This window comes from Engystomops pustulosus, chromosome 1 (assembly GCF_040894005.1).
Source record: "Engystomops pustulosus chromosome 1, aEngPut4.maternal, whole genome shotgun sequence".
Taxonomy (NCBI): Eukaryota; Metazoa; Chordata; class Amphibia; order Anura; family Leptodactylidae; genus Engystomops; species Engystomops pustulosus.
Genome location: NC_092411.1, coordinates 231567960 through 231587434, shown reverse-complemented (window position 1 = coordinate 231587434; position 19475 = coordinate 231567960). Strand labels below are relative to the sequence as shown.

The 19475-nt window shown below is 41.7% G+C and overlaps 1 protein-coding gene across 2 annotated transcripts in view; it reads right to left on the bottom strand.

Annotated features, from left to right (window-relative positions):
* PDGFC (platelet derived growth factor C) overlaps nucleotides 1-19475 on the bottom strand; it is a 154785-nt gene that overhangs the window by 58817 nt on the left and 76493 nt on the right. For both annotated transcript variants that reach the window (XM_072120729.1, XM_072120738.1), the window contains exon 2: nucleotides 19267-19462. In XM_072120729.1, coding sequence (XP_071976830.1) covers nucleotides 19267-19462 — 196 coding nt within the window. The remainder of the gene's footprint in view (nucleotides 1-19266; nucleotides 19463-19475) is intronic.

Below are 19475 nucleotides of genomic sequence, written 5' to 3'. Positions count from 1 at the left end.
AGTCAGGCATTATTAGGAGAAAATTACGGGGTGGTCTAGGATCTTAGAAAAGATGTGACCAACAGCAGATGAGGCTGTAAAAAAAATATATACTTATATTTACCCCTCATCTCCACTTGGACTACCCATTAGAGATGAGCGAGCACTAAAATGCTCGAGTGCTCGTTATTCGAGACGAACTTTTCCTGATGCTCGAGTGCTCGTCTCGAATAACGAGCCCCATTGAAGTCAATGGGAGACTCGAGCATTTTTCAAAGGGACCATGGTTCGGGAATAAAATGTGTTAATTAATTGAAAAAGAATGTCTTCTGATAAGTTAGCAGATGTATGCAAACATCTGCAATCTATTCTTCACTGTTCCGCGTGTATATTATCTCCCGACAAGTTAGCAGATGTGAAGAACAGTGAAGAATAGAATAAAACAGTGACCACAGGATCATTTAAGTGAAAAACACAGTGAAGAATAGATTGCAGATGTTTGGCACATCTGCTTACTTGTCGGGAGATACGCTGTCCCGGGATCCGCTGCTCTTCTTCCACTGAAGTCTCCCCGATGTCTCCGTGCCGCTGCCCGATGTCTCCGTGCCCCTATGTCTCCGTGCCCCTATGTCTCCGTGCCCCTATGTCTCCGTGCCCCTATGCCTCCGTGCCCCTATGTCTCCGTGCCCCTATGTCTCCGTGCCCCTATGTCTCCGTGCCCCTATGTCTCCGTGCCCCAATGCCTCCGTGCCCCAATGCCTCCGTGCCCCAATGCCTCCGTGCCCCGATGTCTCCGTGCCCCTATGCCTCCGTGCCCCTATGCCTCCGTGCCCCGATGTCTCCGTTCCCCTATGCCTCCGTGCCCCCGATGTCTCCGTGCCCCTATGCCTCCGTGCCCCGATGTCTCCGTGCCCCGATGTCTCCGTGCCCCTATGCCTCCGTGCCCCTATGTCTCCGTGCCCCGATGTCTCCGTGCCCCTATGCCTCCGTGCCCCGATGTCTCCGTGCCCCGATGTCTCCGTGCCCCTATGCCTCCGTGCCCCGATGTCTCCGTGCCCCTATGCCTCCGTGCCCCGATGTCTCCGTGCCCCTATGTCTCCGTGCCCCTATGCCTCCGTGCCCCTATGCCTCCGTGCCCCGATGTCTCCGTGCCCCTATGCCTCCGTGCCCCGATGTCTCCGTGCCCCGATGTCTCCGTGCCCCTATGCCTCCGTGCCCCGATGTCTCCGTGCCCCTATGTCTCCGTGCCGCTCCGTGCCGCTGCCCGATGTCTCCGTGCCCCTATGCCTCCGTGCCCCGATGTCTACGTGCCCCTATGTCTCCGTGCCCCTATGTCTCCGTGCCGCTCCGTGCCGCTGCCCGATGCCTCCGTGCCCCGATGTCTACGTGCCCCTATGTCTCCGTGCCCCTATGTCTCCATGCCCCGATGTCTCCGTGCCCCTATGTCTCCGTGCCCCGATGTCTCCGTGCCCCTATGTCTCCGTGCCCCTATGTCTCTGTGCCGCTCCGTGCCGCTGCCCGATGTCTCCGTGCCCCAATGTCTCCGTGCCCCGATGTCTCCGTGCCCCTATGTCTCCGTGCCCCTATGTCTCCGTGCCCCTATGTCTCTGTGCCGCTCCGTGCCGCTGCCCGATGTCTCCGTGCCACTGCCCGATGTCTCCGTGCCGCTCCCCGGTGTCTCTGTGCTGCTCCCCGGTGTCTCTGTGCTGCTCCCCGGTGTCTCTGTGCTGCTCCCCGGTGTCTCTGTCCTGCTCACCGTGTTCTTCAATGTGTTCTTCACACATATATATTGTTCTTCACATACTATTTTGTTTGCACCGTTCCGCGCGTATCTTCCGACAAGTTAGCAGATGTGAAGAACAGTGAAGAATAGAATAAAAACAGTGAACACCGTGAACACAGGATCATTTAAGTGAAAAACACAGTAAAGAACACAATGAAGAATAGATTACAGATGTTCAGCACATCTGCTTACTTGTCGGGAGATACGCGCGGAACGGTGCGTACAAAATAGCATGTGAAGAACAATATATATGTGTGAAGAAGACATTGCAGATGTATGTAAACATCTGCAATGTGTTCTTTACACACATATATATTGTTCTTCACATACTATTTTGTACGCACCGTTCCGCGCGTATCTCCCGACAAGTAAGCAGATGTGCCGAACATCTGTAATCTATTCTGCACTGTGTTCTGCACTGTGTTTTTCACTTAAATGATCCTGTGTTCACTGTTTTTATTCTATTCTTCATTGTTCTTCACTGTGTTTTTTTAATTAAATGCTATATCTCGAGCAGGGGAAATACTCGTCCGAGCAACGAGCCGTTTCGAGTACCTTAATACTCGAACGAGCATCAAGCTCGGACGAGTATACTCGCTCATCTCTACTACCCATGTACTAAAAAGATAAACTGACATATAACCACTAGAGGGGGTAGAGGGGTTTGCCATATGCAGCAGGAAGTTTTGGTTCAACCCTGCAGCTTTATTAACCATTAACACTGCTGGGTAGCCAGTACCCAGCAGCATGATAACAGCAACATGTTTATAATGAGCTTTGCTCCTATACAAAATGAACTTTAATCTTTATTTAAATGAATCACATATCCAGTAAAGTACTTGTGACCGCCTCTCCATTCTCTCTGCACTCCCTCTCCCAATGTTTGGCAGAAATCTTGTGACTGCAGGAGAGGCGAGAGCAGAGGGAATAGAGAAGTGATTACAAGTGCTTTGGTGGGGCATATATATGTCAGAGGGGCTCTGGTGACACCCCCTAAAGCACTTCTGCTTGATTTACATAAAAATAAAAGTTCATTTTATACCTTAAGTAGAGGAGCAAAGCTTCAAATGTTAAGGCTACACATATCAGCCATGGCAAAAGTTATCTATTCTAAGGTTTAATGTAATTAATATGCCATATATTCATTTCTTCAATGACATGTTATTAAACAATGTATCTGTGTAAAGATCATTTCCTATAAATGTCTCCATGTTGTCCCTTAGAAACAAGAAAGCTGTTCTTGGATACGACCACCTTTGAACTCTGGCAGCGGTGGCCACACATGGGCTATTGAGCCCTGGCTGACCAGATGGATTCAGCGTTTATAACCAAAGGATGGTTTTGGGACATCCAGTAACTTCTGGACATTTCATATGAAAATAACAATTTATTTATTTGTGCAATCTCTCCAGCCACTTTAGTCATATACAAGGACAGCAATCTTGATTCTGTGGGGCCTTATGACTAAATTCATTCATCAAATTATCTTTACTAAAAAAATTAACAGTTTCTTAATAACATCCAATCAAAGAAATATATATAAATGGCAGATAAATTAAATAAAATGTCAATGCCCAGATGAGAATATGATTTTAAATGGATCCTTATCCCCTTACCGACATGTGACGTAGTATTGCGAGGATCATCGCTCCCTGTGACGTCATCGGGGAGCGGCGATTGGTCGCCATGGTAGCCTCGGGTCTTCCAAAGACCCTAGGCTACTTCGGGTTAACCCATGCATTACAATGTGCTATCAGCAGTATATGGTAGAATCGTACAGACACCATAGGGTTAAAGTACCCTAGGGAGTCTGAAAAATAGTAAAAATAAAAAAAAAGTTAAATTAAAAAAAAAACTAAACAGTAAAAATCCTAAACAAATTACGGTGTATACTCGAGTATAAGCCGACCCAAGTATAAGCCGAGGCCCCTAATTTTACCACAAAAACCAGGTAAAACCTATATTTTTTTTTACTCGAGTATAAGCCAAGTTTGGGTTTTCAGCACATTTTTGTGTGCTGAAAAGCTAGGCTTATACTCGAATATATATGGTAGGTATCGCCGCGTCCAAAAATGTCCGATCTATAAAAAAAATGATAACGGTTTTTCATTGCGTTTAACCCCGTAACGGAAAATCGCACCGAAAATGGCACTGTTTTGCCATTTAAAAAACAAAAATCTATAAAAAGAGATTAAAAGGTTGCACAGTCCTAAAAATGATAACATTGTAAACATCATCAAAATCTGCAAAAAAACAATACCTCCCAAAGCTCCGTACAATAAAGTATAAAAAAGTTATTAGCGCCAGAAGACGGCAAAATCCCCCCCAAAAATTTTGTACAGGAGGTTTTAATTTTTTTAAATGTATGGAAACATTATAAAACCAATATAAATTTGCTATCCCCGTAATGGAATTTTTTTCCCACTTTCCAGTACAAGGCATGGAATATTAAATACCACCATTTTGAAGTGTAATTTGTTACGCAGAAAATAAGACATCACACAGCTCATTGAAAAATAAAAAAGTTATAGATTTTTAAAGGTGTGAAAAATTAAAACGCAAAAACGAAAAAGCGCTGCACCTGCCTTGTGTGGTCATGTGATCACCACTCCGTTTGGCTGTAGACGGTTGGTTGCAGTGCATCCAGTATGACCAGTGTTTTGGTGAGATGTTATTTTAGCGAGGTAATGTGCAGTGATGGCAGTTACACATCATTACTATGGTAACAGTACAGGACAGTCTGTTAGATCACCTTTGGGAGCAGAACATAAGAGGGAGGAGTTACTGAGAACTAAAGGATCATGGGACTTATAGTTTCCAGTGGCGGCCATCTTGGTAAAACTGTGCCTACTTTAGAAGGCCCATAACCTTTTATGAATCATAAAATCAAACCATTTAAACTTCCTTTTGCCATTTTTGTGACTAATGACATTGAGTTTTGTTACATTATTTCATTTATAGCATTATGCATCAGACATTCATATTCCCAGAATACCCCTTTAATTGTCTGAAAGTAAAGAACTATACATTTGTAGATATATTACATGGCCCACAGAGTATTACTAGCCAGTCTGCCCTTATAGGTGATACATAGTAACACTACAATGTAGGATGTAAAACACTGAGGCAGATCTTCTTCTGGAAACAGTTGGCCACAAGCTTCTCTCCATGTCAGAGGGAAATCCTCTGGATGTGCAGAATCAGCAGGTTTTTATAGAAGACGCAGTGTACGCTCTAGTTCTTATGTTACATTTGTACTTGGCAAGAAAAAAAATGCAATGCTCAACCACGAATATTATATTGTTTTACACACAATGAATAAGACTATCCAAGAGGTAAACAAGCGAATATACATGTTACAGTCATAGAATGTAAAAAGATATAATACGAGATAATAAAATGTGGTGACATCATTGTCATTGTTCTATTTAAAAAGTCAATTACAGAAAGAGGATTCCCCTCACAATAGGGTGAAGTGTAATGTAATGATATGGCCTGATGTTCCGATCAGTGGACACGTGTGGCCCTACACTCATCTTATTTCATAGCTTCTTCAGAACATACAAGCCTGGTTCATGGGGTAAACCCAATTAAAGGGGTATGTTTTTTTAATAATGTGTGTGTAAGTGTAGGGGGAAAAAATAGGTAATTTACCAATATAAATCTATTTAAAGAGGACCTGTCACCCCATTTATCGGCACTAGGAGCTGCTTACTAAAGTAAACAGCTCCTAGTGCTTGAACAAACGCCGCAGTGTTAGAGTGATAGCGTTACTGGAAACCTCCGGTAACGCTATCTAACACAGCGGCAGGGTATAGTGTAATTGTCGAAAAGCTTGCAAAGCTGTCCGACGTATTCATGAGGGGGCGGGGTTGGGGCGTGACTAGGGGCGGTGACTGCCGCCTAGCGCGCGGCAGTCACTGCCAGCCTATGGAGCAAGCGGGGTGGTCCGGGGTAGAGGCAGCGCCTCGGACCACCCCCTCATGAATACATCGGACAGCTTTGCAAGCTGTCCCATGATTACACTGTGCCCCGCCGCAGTGTTTGATAGCGTTACCGGAGGTTTCCAGTAACGCTATCACTCTAACACTGCGGCATTTGATCAAGCACTAGGAGCTGCTTACTTTAGTAAGCAGCTCCTAGTGCTGGTAAATGGGGTGACAGGTCCCCTTTAAAGTTCTGTGCCGCTTTATTGATATGTAAGTTGAAGCCTATAAAATGACTACAAATGTTGATCTCAGATATAATAATAATAATCTTTATTTATATAGCGCCATCATATTCTGTAGCGCTTTACAAATCATAGGGGACATATACAAATATATTACATTACAAAGTATAAACAGTCATGTGGAACAATAGGAGTGAGGGCCCTGCTCACAAGAGCCTACATTCTATGATATCAGCTACCATTCCTGTCTACAAAATGGGAGATGATATATCTAACATCCATGTCCATTCTGTTCTCTAGCTGCCAGGACCTTATGATTCAGCCTCAATATTGTTATTCTCCTGTACTGGGACAAGGGGCAGTTACTCTGTCACAGCTCTGGTGCCCAAAGCGATGCAGAACTTTTAAAGATTTCATGCATTATGAAGCAAACATACCTTGCGAATGCTGTAGCTACACTGATGCAGAAACATATCTTGTTTAATCCCTGTGCTGAGTGGTTTTACTGAAAAAACTATTATAAAATTCAGGACCTTGGGAAAGCTGGATCCACATTACACGATCTTTGTGAACAGCCAAGACACAATTAATCAACCTGAGCTGGATCACTCCTACACAGCAGCTGGGGGATGGTGAAGCAAATAATTATTCTGCCTGGCAGGAAGAACAGTGATAATATCATCCTCTGGTGCAGTGCATAACTAATGTGCTAGGAAAAGCACAGAGCCAGGCACAGAAGCTTCATTAACATAGTTATATGTTTTTTTCAGCATAACCACTAAACACAAGGATTAAAGAAGATATGTGCCTGCATGAGTGTAGCTACAGCATTCTCAAGGTATGTTTGGTTCATAATGCATCAAATCAAATGGTAAATGGCAGGTTTCCTTTAATAGATGAATATTGGTACGTTACTTATTATGCTGCCACTCACACATTACAAAAAAAAAAACTTGTAGCAAAGTGGTCATCCCCTTTAAGACCACTAGCAGTTGTGCTGAAACAAAGTCACATGATTGTAGAATCCAGAATGTTGTGGCATTTGGCCTGTCTCGCCTTAATGTACAGTACTCAGAGGTGCCGAAGGTTTGTCTATAATGATGAGAAACATGATAAGAAACAAGACTCTAGAAAGGCGCTGTGCGGCAGGTGAAGAAACACAAGTGTCTGGTTGAGGCAGGACAGATGGTATGTCTGCTATTTCAGCTGATTAAACAGGGAAAGGATTCTTTTCAACTTGACAGTAAGCTGCCTGCAAAATACTTACAAACATTCAATGCCCAAGCCATAGCCCGATGACTGGGTGCCAAGTTAGTGAGATGCCTTTCATATCATGGTAACATTAAATTGCCAGACATGTTGTGATATTTAGTTTCAAGTTCCAAAATTTGTTCTTAAAAATGTTCTGAAATCTGAGATTTCATGTTTAAAATCTACATTTTGAGACATTTAGACTCCACAAAGTGTTTTGACATCCCAGGAAGTCACAGTATAGATTTCAACAGATTAGGATTATGTGATAGACAGTGAACAAGCTAGGGCAACAAGACATATCTGTCCAGGCATTCTCAGGCTAATAATACAAATGAAAAGATCTTGCTCATTAAAGGGGTTTGCCCATGAAAAAAATTCTCAAATTTCAATCCCCTAGTGATGTTTACACAATAAAGATCATTTTTAACCCCTTACTTTACAAACTTACTCAGTTTTATTGCTGTCTTTAGCTCCTATCACTTAGTGATGTTCAGTGTACATTTCCAGAGTGTGGGCGGGGACTCTCTGAGTAGACACATTGGGGCACATTTACTAAGGGTCCGAATCATGTTTTTCCGCCGGTTTTCCTAAATTTTTCTGTTTTGCGGCGAATTGCCCCGGGATTTTGGCGCGCGCGATCGGATTGTGGCGCATCGGCGCCGGCTTTCACGCGGCAGAAATCGAGGGTCGTGGCCGTCATAAAAACCCGACGGATTCAGAAAAAACGCAGAATTTTTTAAAAAATTGTGTCGCAAGAATATTACTCACATACACCGTAACGAAGCAGGTGAACTCCGGCGAACCTCGGCAGACCACAGCACAGCAGCGACAACTGGTGGACATCAGGCGCACGACCTTAGTGAATCGCTGGAAGACCTTGAATCCTCGACGGAGAACGTACTGCTGGATCGCTACAGGACCGGGTAAGTAATTGTGCCCCATTATGAGCCATTTAGTTACATGTCCTGAAAATGTGGTTAGGGAATCAGAGTCCAGGTTTATATACACTTTCATTTAGCTTCTGAACATTCTACTTGTATCTGACACTTGGAAAAACAGATGAGGCAGATCAGAGATGAGAGATCCATGAGATGCATATTACACATTACATTCTCCTCTAAGCTATCACAGCCTTTACATGTTGTCAGCTCTACTATATGTCTCCCTCCCCTACATAAAGATGTTACCTGCCTGTAACTTGTAGCTTTACTATCCTCATGATGCTGCTGTTGTTTGCTGGCAGGAAGTCAGTGTGTGTGTGTGAGCCTGTCCGGGAATGCAAATGTGGGGGCTAGAGGCAGAGAGGAGCTCAGTGCAGCGTCAGAAAGAAGAACAATATATCTGCCGACCCTAAACTCAAAAGATCCAGGGACGGGTGCAGTGACAACCAACATTGTGTACACCAGGACTCATAGAGACTGGTTGGAATTATATCTGTGAAATGCTGTATTTCTGTTAATAACAGTGAATTTGAGATATGTGATATTTTGGTATCCTGAGTACATTTAATAATCTTGTGTAAATAACTGAGGAAACCTAAGTTTTTCTATACAGTTGCAGGTGCTATTGAAGCTAGAATTTGAGCCTTGAATCAAATAGAAATGACAATCTGTTGGGGAGCGACGATCTGTTTCTATGACAGCCACGGGTCTTTGTAAGACCCAAGGCTGTATAGCTTCTGATCATTCCTTACAATGGCACAGCAATCAAAAGTACCCTAGGGGTTCTGAAAAGTAGTAAAAAAAATTATTTTAAAAAGTTTAAAAAAATAAAAATAAAAAAAAAACTTCAAATCCCCCCTTTCCCTAGAACTGATAAAAAAATTAATTATGTATCGCCACATCCCAAAATGTCTAATCTATCAAAGTATAATAATGGTTATTCCCTGATTGCTTTAATTTTTTAAAATGTATTAAAACACAATAACACCTATATAAATTTGGTATGCCTGTGACTGTACTCACCCAAAGAATAAAGAAGATATGTCATTTGGGGCACACAGTGAAAGCCGTAAAAACCAAGGCCACAAGAAAATGGCGACAAATGCATTTTTTTCACTAATTTCACTACATTTCACGCTCCCCAGTACATGGCATAGAATTTTAGATACTATCACTATGAAGCGCTATGCAGAAAACAAGCCCTCACGCAGCTATTTACATGGAAAAATAAAAAAGTTATAGATTTCTGAAGGTGGGGAGTGAAAAATGAAAAACGCTAAAAACGAAAAAGGGTCTGGTCTTTAAGAGGTTAAACTTTTCATCATAACAGAATGACATCAACTCTAATAAAGAAACTAAAAGACAGATGAATAATTATGAATGTCGTCTTCCATGTGCAATTCTCTACCTGAAAACAATGTCAACACTTGCCCCATTAGCATTAATGTTCTATTGTAAAGATAGATCCAGGAAACAGAAATTTCCTTTATAGATTTCCATAGAAAATGCATTCATCCCTATGATAACAAGAGTACAAGAGTACAATACTAGAGTTCAGAACTATAGAGACCATAAAGCTACACTGATTCCTATTCTAGATGTGAAAGCAGTAGCTATAAATGTTCTCACGAGTGAATGAGATGCCTTTGCTTATTTTCTCCCTATTTCCCAGAAATTGCAAGTGAACTTACATATAGTCAAGAACTTGCTGCCTTGCGGAAACTACAGTTGTAAATCAAAGCAGCCAAAATAGCTCAAAAATGCACCAAACAACAAACTGTGGTTTGAACTACAATTCTAGTTAACCTCTATCTAAACAGTGGAAAAACGGAGGCTGGAGCGATAACAAAAAAACAAAATATATAAAATACTTTATTAGTAATGGATCTGTGCATTTTAGGAAACTTTGGAATATACAAGGAGCAATTTGACTTCATTGACTTCATCTACATATAAAAGAAAGACACCTCCCATAAAATGAGGACCCAGAATCCTTTTCTTTGAGGATGAAAATAATGTATTCACCTCTTTTTACATCCTTGCTGTTCATCTCGACCATTATACACAACTTGAAAGCTGCTTGATGATGGATACCAATGGCTCATAGACTACGTTAGGCCCTGGACCTAATTTCCATCATAGTGCTTTTCATCATTTTACCAGAAAAAAATGCAGCATGAGAAAAACTACATTTCTACTTGACTAACAGATAAAAATAGTCCTCAGTTGTTGATATAATGGTAATAGCTATTTTAAAAGAAAAACTGTTTTCCCATTAATTTTATGCAATTTTTAATGTGGAGGAGCCAACAAGGATTCTCAGAAGCAACCAGTGTCCGTTAATAGCACGGTGCCATCAGAACAGAGGGAGAGTAATGCAGTAGTATCTTTAACCCCTTACCAACATACTGCATGGTGGGAGGTGCGTTCCCACATTTTGCAGTACTATTACATCAAGCTTCTGGTGCCGGCTCCTAAACTTAGCCGGCGCCAGAAGCAGCGGTTGTCGGCTGTATATTATAGTGGACAACTGCCTCTGACACCCGTGATCGGAGATTTAACCCTGCGGCGTGTAAGGGGCATTTAACATAAATCAGACCCCGCCCCCTCACCCGCCTGCCAGTGCCCCGGGGCCGCACGGCTTCTTCTGGGAGCCGGGTCCTAAAGTAGTGGGGAAAGTAATGTGTGGAAAAAGTAGAACATTTTGAAGTTCGAAAATCGCTAATTTTTAAAAATTTTCAGATTTTCTCATAAATAAATGCAAAACATGCCACCAAAATTTTTCAACTAACATGAAATACAAAGAAAACTATTTCAAAATCACTTGTATATGTTAAAGCGTTCCAAAGTTATAACAATTTATAGTGACACAGGGCAGATTGTTCCGTGTCAGGAAGGTGAAAAGTGGCTCCGGTGTTAAGTGGTTAAAGAAAATTTATATCGTGCCATGCACCTGTGTGACATCACAAGACCATGGAAAGATCTCTGTACACTGCCAGTAAACAATGAAGCATCCTAGAAATACTCACCTCCGCTCCTCTTGATGTTGATCCTGGCGCTGTCTGTTGCTAGTCTTAACTCACCAGGATCACCTAGAAAAGAAACTTATAATTAGCAGCACAGAACGCCGGTGTCAAGGCTAGCGGAGGACCCGGCCAGGATCAACATCAAGAAGAGGGGAGATGAGTATTTCTAGTTAGTTTTTTTTTTTCAAATGATTGATTTCTTTTAAGATCATTACAATCTTAAATACAATTGCCGAGTTTCTAGAGGGCAATTGGCTAACCCAAAGTGGCATCAAGGTGGCAATACCCAAGAGTTTTTTTTTGTTGTTGTTGCTGCATGTAGAACTGTTTAATCATGTTGTTAGTAGCAGGGAAAGAGGTTGTGCACTTTCAGTAAAAAAAAATTATATGGTTTATATTGAAACTTTATACAAATTTCCAATACACTTTCTGCTATCAATTCACCACATTTTTTCTGTATCTCTGCTTGCTGTTCTGCCTTATGATGCTTCATTGTGTACTGGCAGTGTACAGAAATCTGTCCATGGTCTTCTGATGTCACACAGGTGCATGGCACAATATAACTAGTGATGAGGGGACCTGTTAAAATTCAGGTTTCGGCTGAAGGGGACGTAAAGGCCGGCCAGCACTATACCTAGACCATGCCAATATTCACCTGTCGCATTGCCCAAAACTATGTAAGCTAGTAGCTGGTGGCTGTTTTGGTCTCATCAGGAGGCCATGCCCAGATGGGCCAGACATCTATTATACGATAAATCTCCCCCTATGAATACATCACTATCTCATATGTGTGCATTACAACTGGGGAGGACCACTTATCTATTTGGTTATTTTGAGCATAGGTCATAAAAAAGACTCTCAGCAAAGTAAATATTTTTATGTTAATTTTGACAAATCCCAAAAAGCAGGGACCAAGAAATTTAATTTATAACATTTTTGTAATGTCCCATTTCTCCAGAAATGTATTTGAGCATCTGAGACATTCAGATATGAAGGATACATAAAAATAGAAAAACCTTGCTGTATGTGTGGGTTATCCTTTAAGGGAACCTGTTGCCACAATGTGCACATGTTCAAAAAGCCCATAACATGACAATTGCGTAGTTGCTTTTGTCATGTTTATATGTAATTTAAGTCCGCCATAATTATATAGTATATTTTACCTGGCTCCCTGCCAAGCTCCCACGCTGAGTCCCTGGGACAGAAATTCAATATCAAATGGAAGTCTGCTCCTAGATCTTTTTCCCAGCTCACACGCTCCAGTCCCTCCCGCTGATGTCGCAATGGCGGCAGCTATGAACCAGGGGTGGTGGTACGCCTGCTTATTAGTTGCTGCTCATTTGTGACATCAGAGGCAGGGCCTGTAGCATGTGGGCTGGAAAAAAGATCCAGGAGCAGAGGTACATTTGATTTCAATTTTGGCTTTTGGGACTTAGTGTGGGAGCTTTGTAGGGAACCAGGTAAAATACACTTTCTAATTATAGTGAACATATACTACTCACAAACATGACATATGCAACTATGCAATTGTCATGTTTTGGGCTTTTGGAACATGTGCATGGTGAAAAACGGGATTTGTGGGGACAGGCTCCCTTTTAGTCTGTTCATAGACTAATTCTTGTTGTAAAACTGTCTCAATTCATTATCCCATAACAGTATGTTGGAATGCAGCTGAGGGTTGTTTTACACATAATAGCATGTGTTGTATGACAAAATGCCTTACTGTAACTAGTGTATATGATTCCGCCATGTAATCCTATTCACTTCAAATAGCTCTCCACACAGTACTGACAAATATATAAGATGAGTCTACTTTATCATAGCAAATGAAAGAAGGAAATGCAGTTATTTTATGTTGTCTCTACAGCATACGAGTGTTAAAGAAAAGCTCATGCTTACTGCCAGCCCTTTGTGAATTTGGATGACTGCATACATCGCAGATTGTGTTATTTTCAGCTCCCACATGTTGGGTTATTTTTACTGTGCTGCTAAACATAGCTTCAGTTTTCATCATGCTCACTTTCAGCTTTCTTCTAATAAATTATATGAATGTTCCAGGTTTGCCTACAAGAGATTCAGCCAAATTTTATTCAGCCTGTATACTGTGCATTTCAATATATATTTGGCTCCTACAGCCCTAATACCGTATATACTCGAGTATAAGCCGACCCAAGTATAAGCCGAGGCCCATTATTTTACCACAAAAACATGGGAAAACCTATTGACTCAAGTATAAGCTGAGGGTGGGAAATGCATTGGTCACAGCCTCCCCAATATATAGCCTGCCAGACCCTACCCCATAGTATATGGCCAGCACCTGCCCCCCCCCCAGTATAAAGCCTGCCAGCCCATATCCCCCAGTTTATAACCAGCCCCCTTCCCCAGTATATAGCCAGCCTCTGCCCCAGTATATAGCCAGCAGTGGAGGAAGCTGGAAAGGTGAGTTTTGATATATTTTTTTACTCGAGTATAAGCCGAGTTTGGGTTTCAGGACATTTTTTTGTGCTGAAAAACTAGGCTTATACTCGAGTATATATGGTAATTAATATTGCAGGGATAAATATGTCATAAATATGTAAATAAAGAAATATAAAATATCATTTATTACTACGTCATCAGCAGAGAGCCAGAAGGGGTGTGTGTCCTGCTTAGGTAAGTCCAGAGGCTCCTCCCTATGCCTCCTTTTAAACCATTTGCACATGTCATGTGACCAGGGTGATGTCATCTAAGGTCCTTTACCCACTAACATTTGCAAAATCTAAACCATGTATGGACCTGATCAGATGAAATCGCAACATGCCTCCATGAATGTATTGTGAGGTGTAAAAGTCCATGGAGGCAAGCTTTGAATTACATACCTCACAACTTTGCAGGCTCTATTCTGCTGTCTTGCACAGCGAGAGGTATGTGTCAGGACATCAACTATGTTGGCATCCTCTGGGCACGGACAGAGTTGAATACAGTGATTATCTCTGGGCCTCTGCTTTTTGCTGTATGTAGCAATACTAGCAGGCGCGATGTGATAATGTCATTCCTACCTTCCAGCTTCAATGCTACATACAGCAGAAGGAGAGAAGAGCTGATGTGGCAGAGCAGGGGAAGGTGACTTTATTGTGGGGGTACAATAAGAGGGGGAGCTGTTGGGGGGTAAAAAAAGAGGGAGAGCTGCTGGGGGCACAATAAAAGGTGGTTTCAATATGAGGCGAGGTAGTGGCACAATATCAGGGGTCTACAATGTGAGGGGAAAAAGGTCCCAAATTCTGAGCAGGAGATGGAGGGCACTAAGGGGGAAATAAAAGCATAAAACATTTCTGTTTTTTTTTACCTCTTTCACTGCTATGAAAGTTCGGAGGTATGGATTTGATGTGATCAGATACATACATGGGGCATATTTTGTAAATGTTAGTGGGTAAAGGATCTTGAATGACATTACTTTGGTTACATGACCATGAATAGTGAGAAGGAGGCATGGGGCATGGGGAGCAGCCACTGGACTTGGTCGAGCAGGAATCCCCACCTTGAATTGCTACTGATACCAGGTAAGATAACAAAGAAAGGGAAACAATTTTTAGATAACAGAAGGGTGGAATTTAATTAATAGAGCTTTATGGGAACCTGTCACTAACTGTACTTGTGAAAAAGTAGGGAAAGGTACTAACACAGCATTGTAATCTCAGATTTATTAATTTGAAAAGGATACACATGTAACTAGATATGTAACATTCACACAGGTACATGTCCTATTACAGTTAAAGGGAATTAATTAATACTTCTCAATACAGTCTTAAAATCTCCCCACCAACGCTCCTGTGCCAGTATCCATTAAGAGGCTCCGGCCACTTAGTCAATACGGGCACAAACTCCGCCAGCTCAGACCTGTAGACCAGGCCTCAACTGGAAGAGTTTTTCTATTTAGTCTCTGCAGGAAAGCAGGGTAAGCAGATCTATAACCAGCTCTATTAACTCAAGAAAACTTCTGTCTATAAACCTATATATCAGAGAGCTCAGCTGTTCTTGATGGGTTTCTTTGATGTTTGTCCCATTGGATTCAGATTAATTCAGCTTTGGAGCCAGTCTCTAGTTAATGAACCTGGCAGTAGATTGAGTGTAATGCTTTCAATATAAGTTATAGCAATTCATTCACCAAATATTTTCATTCCATTTGTATGTCATCAGTGATGAGCAGGGCATTGGCTAGATAACAGAGGAGACCAATTCCCACAGCAAAGTGTAGTGTGGAGAGAGCACATGAAAGGACTGGCCTCTGGAATGCAAATGCAGCATGTCCTCCTTTCTTCTCACTGTCCAAACAACAAAGTATGATAATTATACTTTTGCCGCCACAAAAAATGTAGTGGCTGAATCCATGTTTTTGGTTTTTTTTATGAGGTTAGGTCAATCATATATGATGATATGACTGAAACAAGTGGAATGTGCAGTGAACTGAACAGCAGAAAACAGGTTTTAAAATTGGATTCTTGTTCATCATTTGTTGTTCTAAAAAATGGAAATGGGTGTTTTCTTTCTGTGCGTAAATAATGCCCAACCACAATGCCCTTCACTTATATGTGATGGAACATTTTTCTAAAATTCCTTGTAGATTAAAGTATTCTCCTTGAGTTAAGAAAGACACGATTGCATAACTAGTGTCATAAAACTACAGATGTGTAAATTCATCATGTTGCATCTCCCTATGATGTGCCAATTCCATTTTCACACACTCCATTTCTTGTTAACACCTCATAATAATGTCATACTAATAATGGCCTAATAAGCCACTACCAGTATGTTGCCAAGCAGCTGAACACCTTACAGATCATGTTTTTTTTCATGACCCAGTGTGGTGGCACCATCCAGAAAATCAACTTTTAAGTGAGATGTAAACTTGTTAAGGAGGAGGACATTATAACACTGAAATCATGTTCTCTTTTCCTCACAAAGTCCTCGTCACTGTAATTGATGTTCCTGCATCCTGAGACATCACCATCTAGATCTCCTGATGTCCTATGCATGATGTCAAACACAGAGGAGGCGTTCAGAGTTCACCATCTTGACTTTAGTGTAAAATTCTCCGCCTCCATGACTTTACACAAATCAATTCACATCTCACTTCAAAGTGATTTTCAGGTTGTTACTATCCCACTGGACCATGAAAGAAACAAAAAATAGAAGGTGTTACACTGTTTGACAATACACTGGTAGTGGTATATTAGGCCAGCTGCTGGAGACAGGTTCCCTTTAAGAAGCCCTATACAGAAAACAGGTCATGTCATATTATGGCTAGCCTGGATGATGTACACCATGATTGATTCTCCTTTAAATCTGCACCAGCAATGCAGGGTGTATAAGAGGTAACTGTTATATATCTATATACCATAGGAAATGATTGTATAATAAGTAAGAGGATTGGATGAGGAATCTGGAAGATGCTATGTGGAAGAGAGGGGCTACATATACACCACATGCTTTTGCTTGATACGTTCAACGTGTGCGCCTGGAAAGTGTCTGTTGTATACACTGAACATATCCATAGACGTATACTGGCAGATGGAGGCATCCTATAAGTTGGATCCTACATGAAAACATAGGATGGAAAGATACAGGAAGCCACATCTTTCCATCCTCCTGCTGAGCTATAATAGCCTACAGGGGACAGACCCAATTGCATAGCATCCTACTCAGGCCTCTACTCAATGTACGCCCTGGGAGAACCCCAGTGATGTAATTATCCATATACGGACAGTTACATCACAGTGGAAACCCCCTGAATATCAGCAGCAGACAATGTTCACTCCTACACACACATACAATGAAGGTCTACACTGAGCCGTAAATGTATTCACCAAGATTCTCCAATAACTTCAAATGTTAGTAATGGCAACCATTGGTCAACCCTACCTTGTATGAGGAAGTACAGAGACAGGGCCAGGGACGGAAAGAGATGGGGAATGTGGCAGTGAGATGGGGGTGTTAATGTGAAGGAAAAATAAAAGAGAAACAGATTTGTACCAAAGGCAAAACTAATACAATTATTTGTTGTGATAATACTTCTATGACAAAAGTTACACATTTTTTCTTCTTCGGCCGTTTCAGGACACATAAGTGATGATTTTGATTCACTGAAAGAATAAAATTATCCTCAAGGAACAACCATTTACTTATTGGGGATATAACCATATTTGTGTCCTTGTTTCCTTACCTTATTTCTCCTACTGATATATGTAAAACTGAATATTTTTTCAATTACTGTAATCAGGCTGGGAACACAGTGTTTCACATGCAACATGATATATATAATAGTCCAGCATGTAGCTGAAAAGAGAGAAACAGATGCAAAGGCTTATGTGGAACATAAATGTGGATGCTGTGATTTTCGTCTTGTTTGATCTATAAGCCTCAAGTGGTAACGTATCAGTATGACACATTCGGAGCTACGATGGGTATTAAATGTCACAGACAGCTGGCCTAAACCGAAATAAAAACACTACCTCTCAATTTTCTTAGTATAAAGTGAAATAGGATAAAATGTAGCATTTACATATAGGGGGCTGTATCATGTGCTGGAGCAGCATGCTCCGGCTCTGTGCTGAGTATTGTAACCACATTACAGTTGTACGGCGGTATTTAGACATATAAAACATGATCAATCCCCTCCATAATGTCTAGAACATATGATATATGTACTAACGTATATGAAAAGATACTCATAATTTCATATTTATGTTTGTAGGAAACACCAAACAGCTTGTCAAGAATACTTTTACCAATACAATTATAGAACAATTATGTACTCCTATCTGATGGCTGAAGTAGTGTAAATGATCAAGACTTGGTTTGTGCACAGAGAGGACAGGGTGATGGTTGTTGCTTACTTGCTTATTGGTAAATCCAGCCATAACTCTTGAAAGAAATGGGCAGTTCGGCTCAATAGGAAGGCATTTTATTTCAACTTTGCTGTCCCAGTTTAATTCACCTAGAATTTCAACCCAGAGGGGTCATGAAATATTCATAATCGGGGGATTTATCAGAGTTTGTAATGGTGGACCTGGATGGGTGAGAAGGGCATACCTGGCAGCACAGTCCATGCCTGCGCACTGGCTGTAGACTGCACCAGGAACAGGTTTTAGCACAATTCTACACCTGGCAGGACCTTGGTTAGAATTGTACGGCTGCAATGTCACCACCTGCCCGAATGCCTCTATATGTATCCATGTGTGTAGGGGGTGGGATTAATATCACCGGTTGGCACAGTGTGTCAGCGTATGATAAATCCTGCTCCCCCCCCCCAATGTGTTAGTTTTCTACCACATGTATTTCATTATAGCTGAAGCTACTTTTTTCAGATTATCTTCCAATGTCAGTATAAAAAGGCATATTTCTGCAACCATATCTGGCATGTATGAATCCACACAGCTTATCTAGTTATTTGTTCTTAATTTGCTAGAAAAGGGAGCTCCCCTGATTCTTTCACAAGGTTAAAGGAAACCTACCACTTCTGATGGTAGGTATGAGATGTAAACACCGGGCACCAGCTCAGGGTGAGCTGGTGCCGGAGCTTACCTTAGCGAGTGTTTTAAACCGCTAGATCGCGGTTTAAACACATTTTGATTTACAGCCCCGAGGTAGCTTCGGCGCTTCCTATGGTGGCGCGCGCGCGCACGGCTGCGCGCAGCGCCGAAGCTACCTCGGGGAGGTAAGTCAAAATGTGTTTAAACCGCGATATAGCGGTTTAAAACACTCGCTAAGGTAAGCTCCGGCACCAGCTCACCCTGAGCTGGTGCCCGGTGTTTACATGTCATACCTACCATCAGAAGTGGTAGGTTTCCTTTAAGTGCTGAATGGAAGCCCTGGAGAGACTGCGGCCTAAAGTCAAGGAGGCCTATTCCACCAGAAGATGTGCTACTGGGCTGCTAGGTCATCCTGAGCGTAGTCACCAAGCATAAATGAACAATGTCCTGCTGGAAAGAGATATACAGGACTTATACAATGAGGTTCAAATATCTGCTTAGAACCTCATGTTCATTTTTAAGCTTTGCAACAGTTGTAAAAGTCTTTGTTTATTTGAACGATTTTAATAATATATTGTCATACAATATACACAATCATACTTACTTGCATATATCACCTTCTGGGTCTTCAAGCCCAAACTTCTCATCAAAGGTCAGTTGTATCCTTAAGTGTTCCTCAACTGCTACCAATCTCCATACCAGCACAGTGCTTCTTGGGTATGAATGTGGAAACTTGGGACTGTGAATTGATCCATTGAATGACACTGAAACAATCTTCTCGTGTTGATGATCCTGTACACCTGTACATAAAAA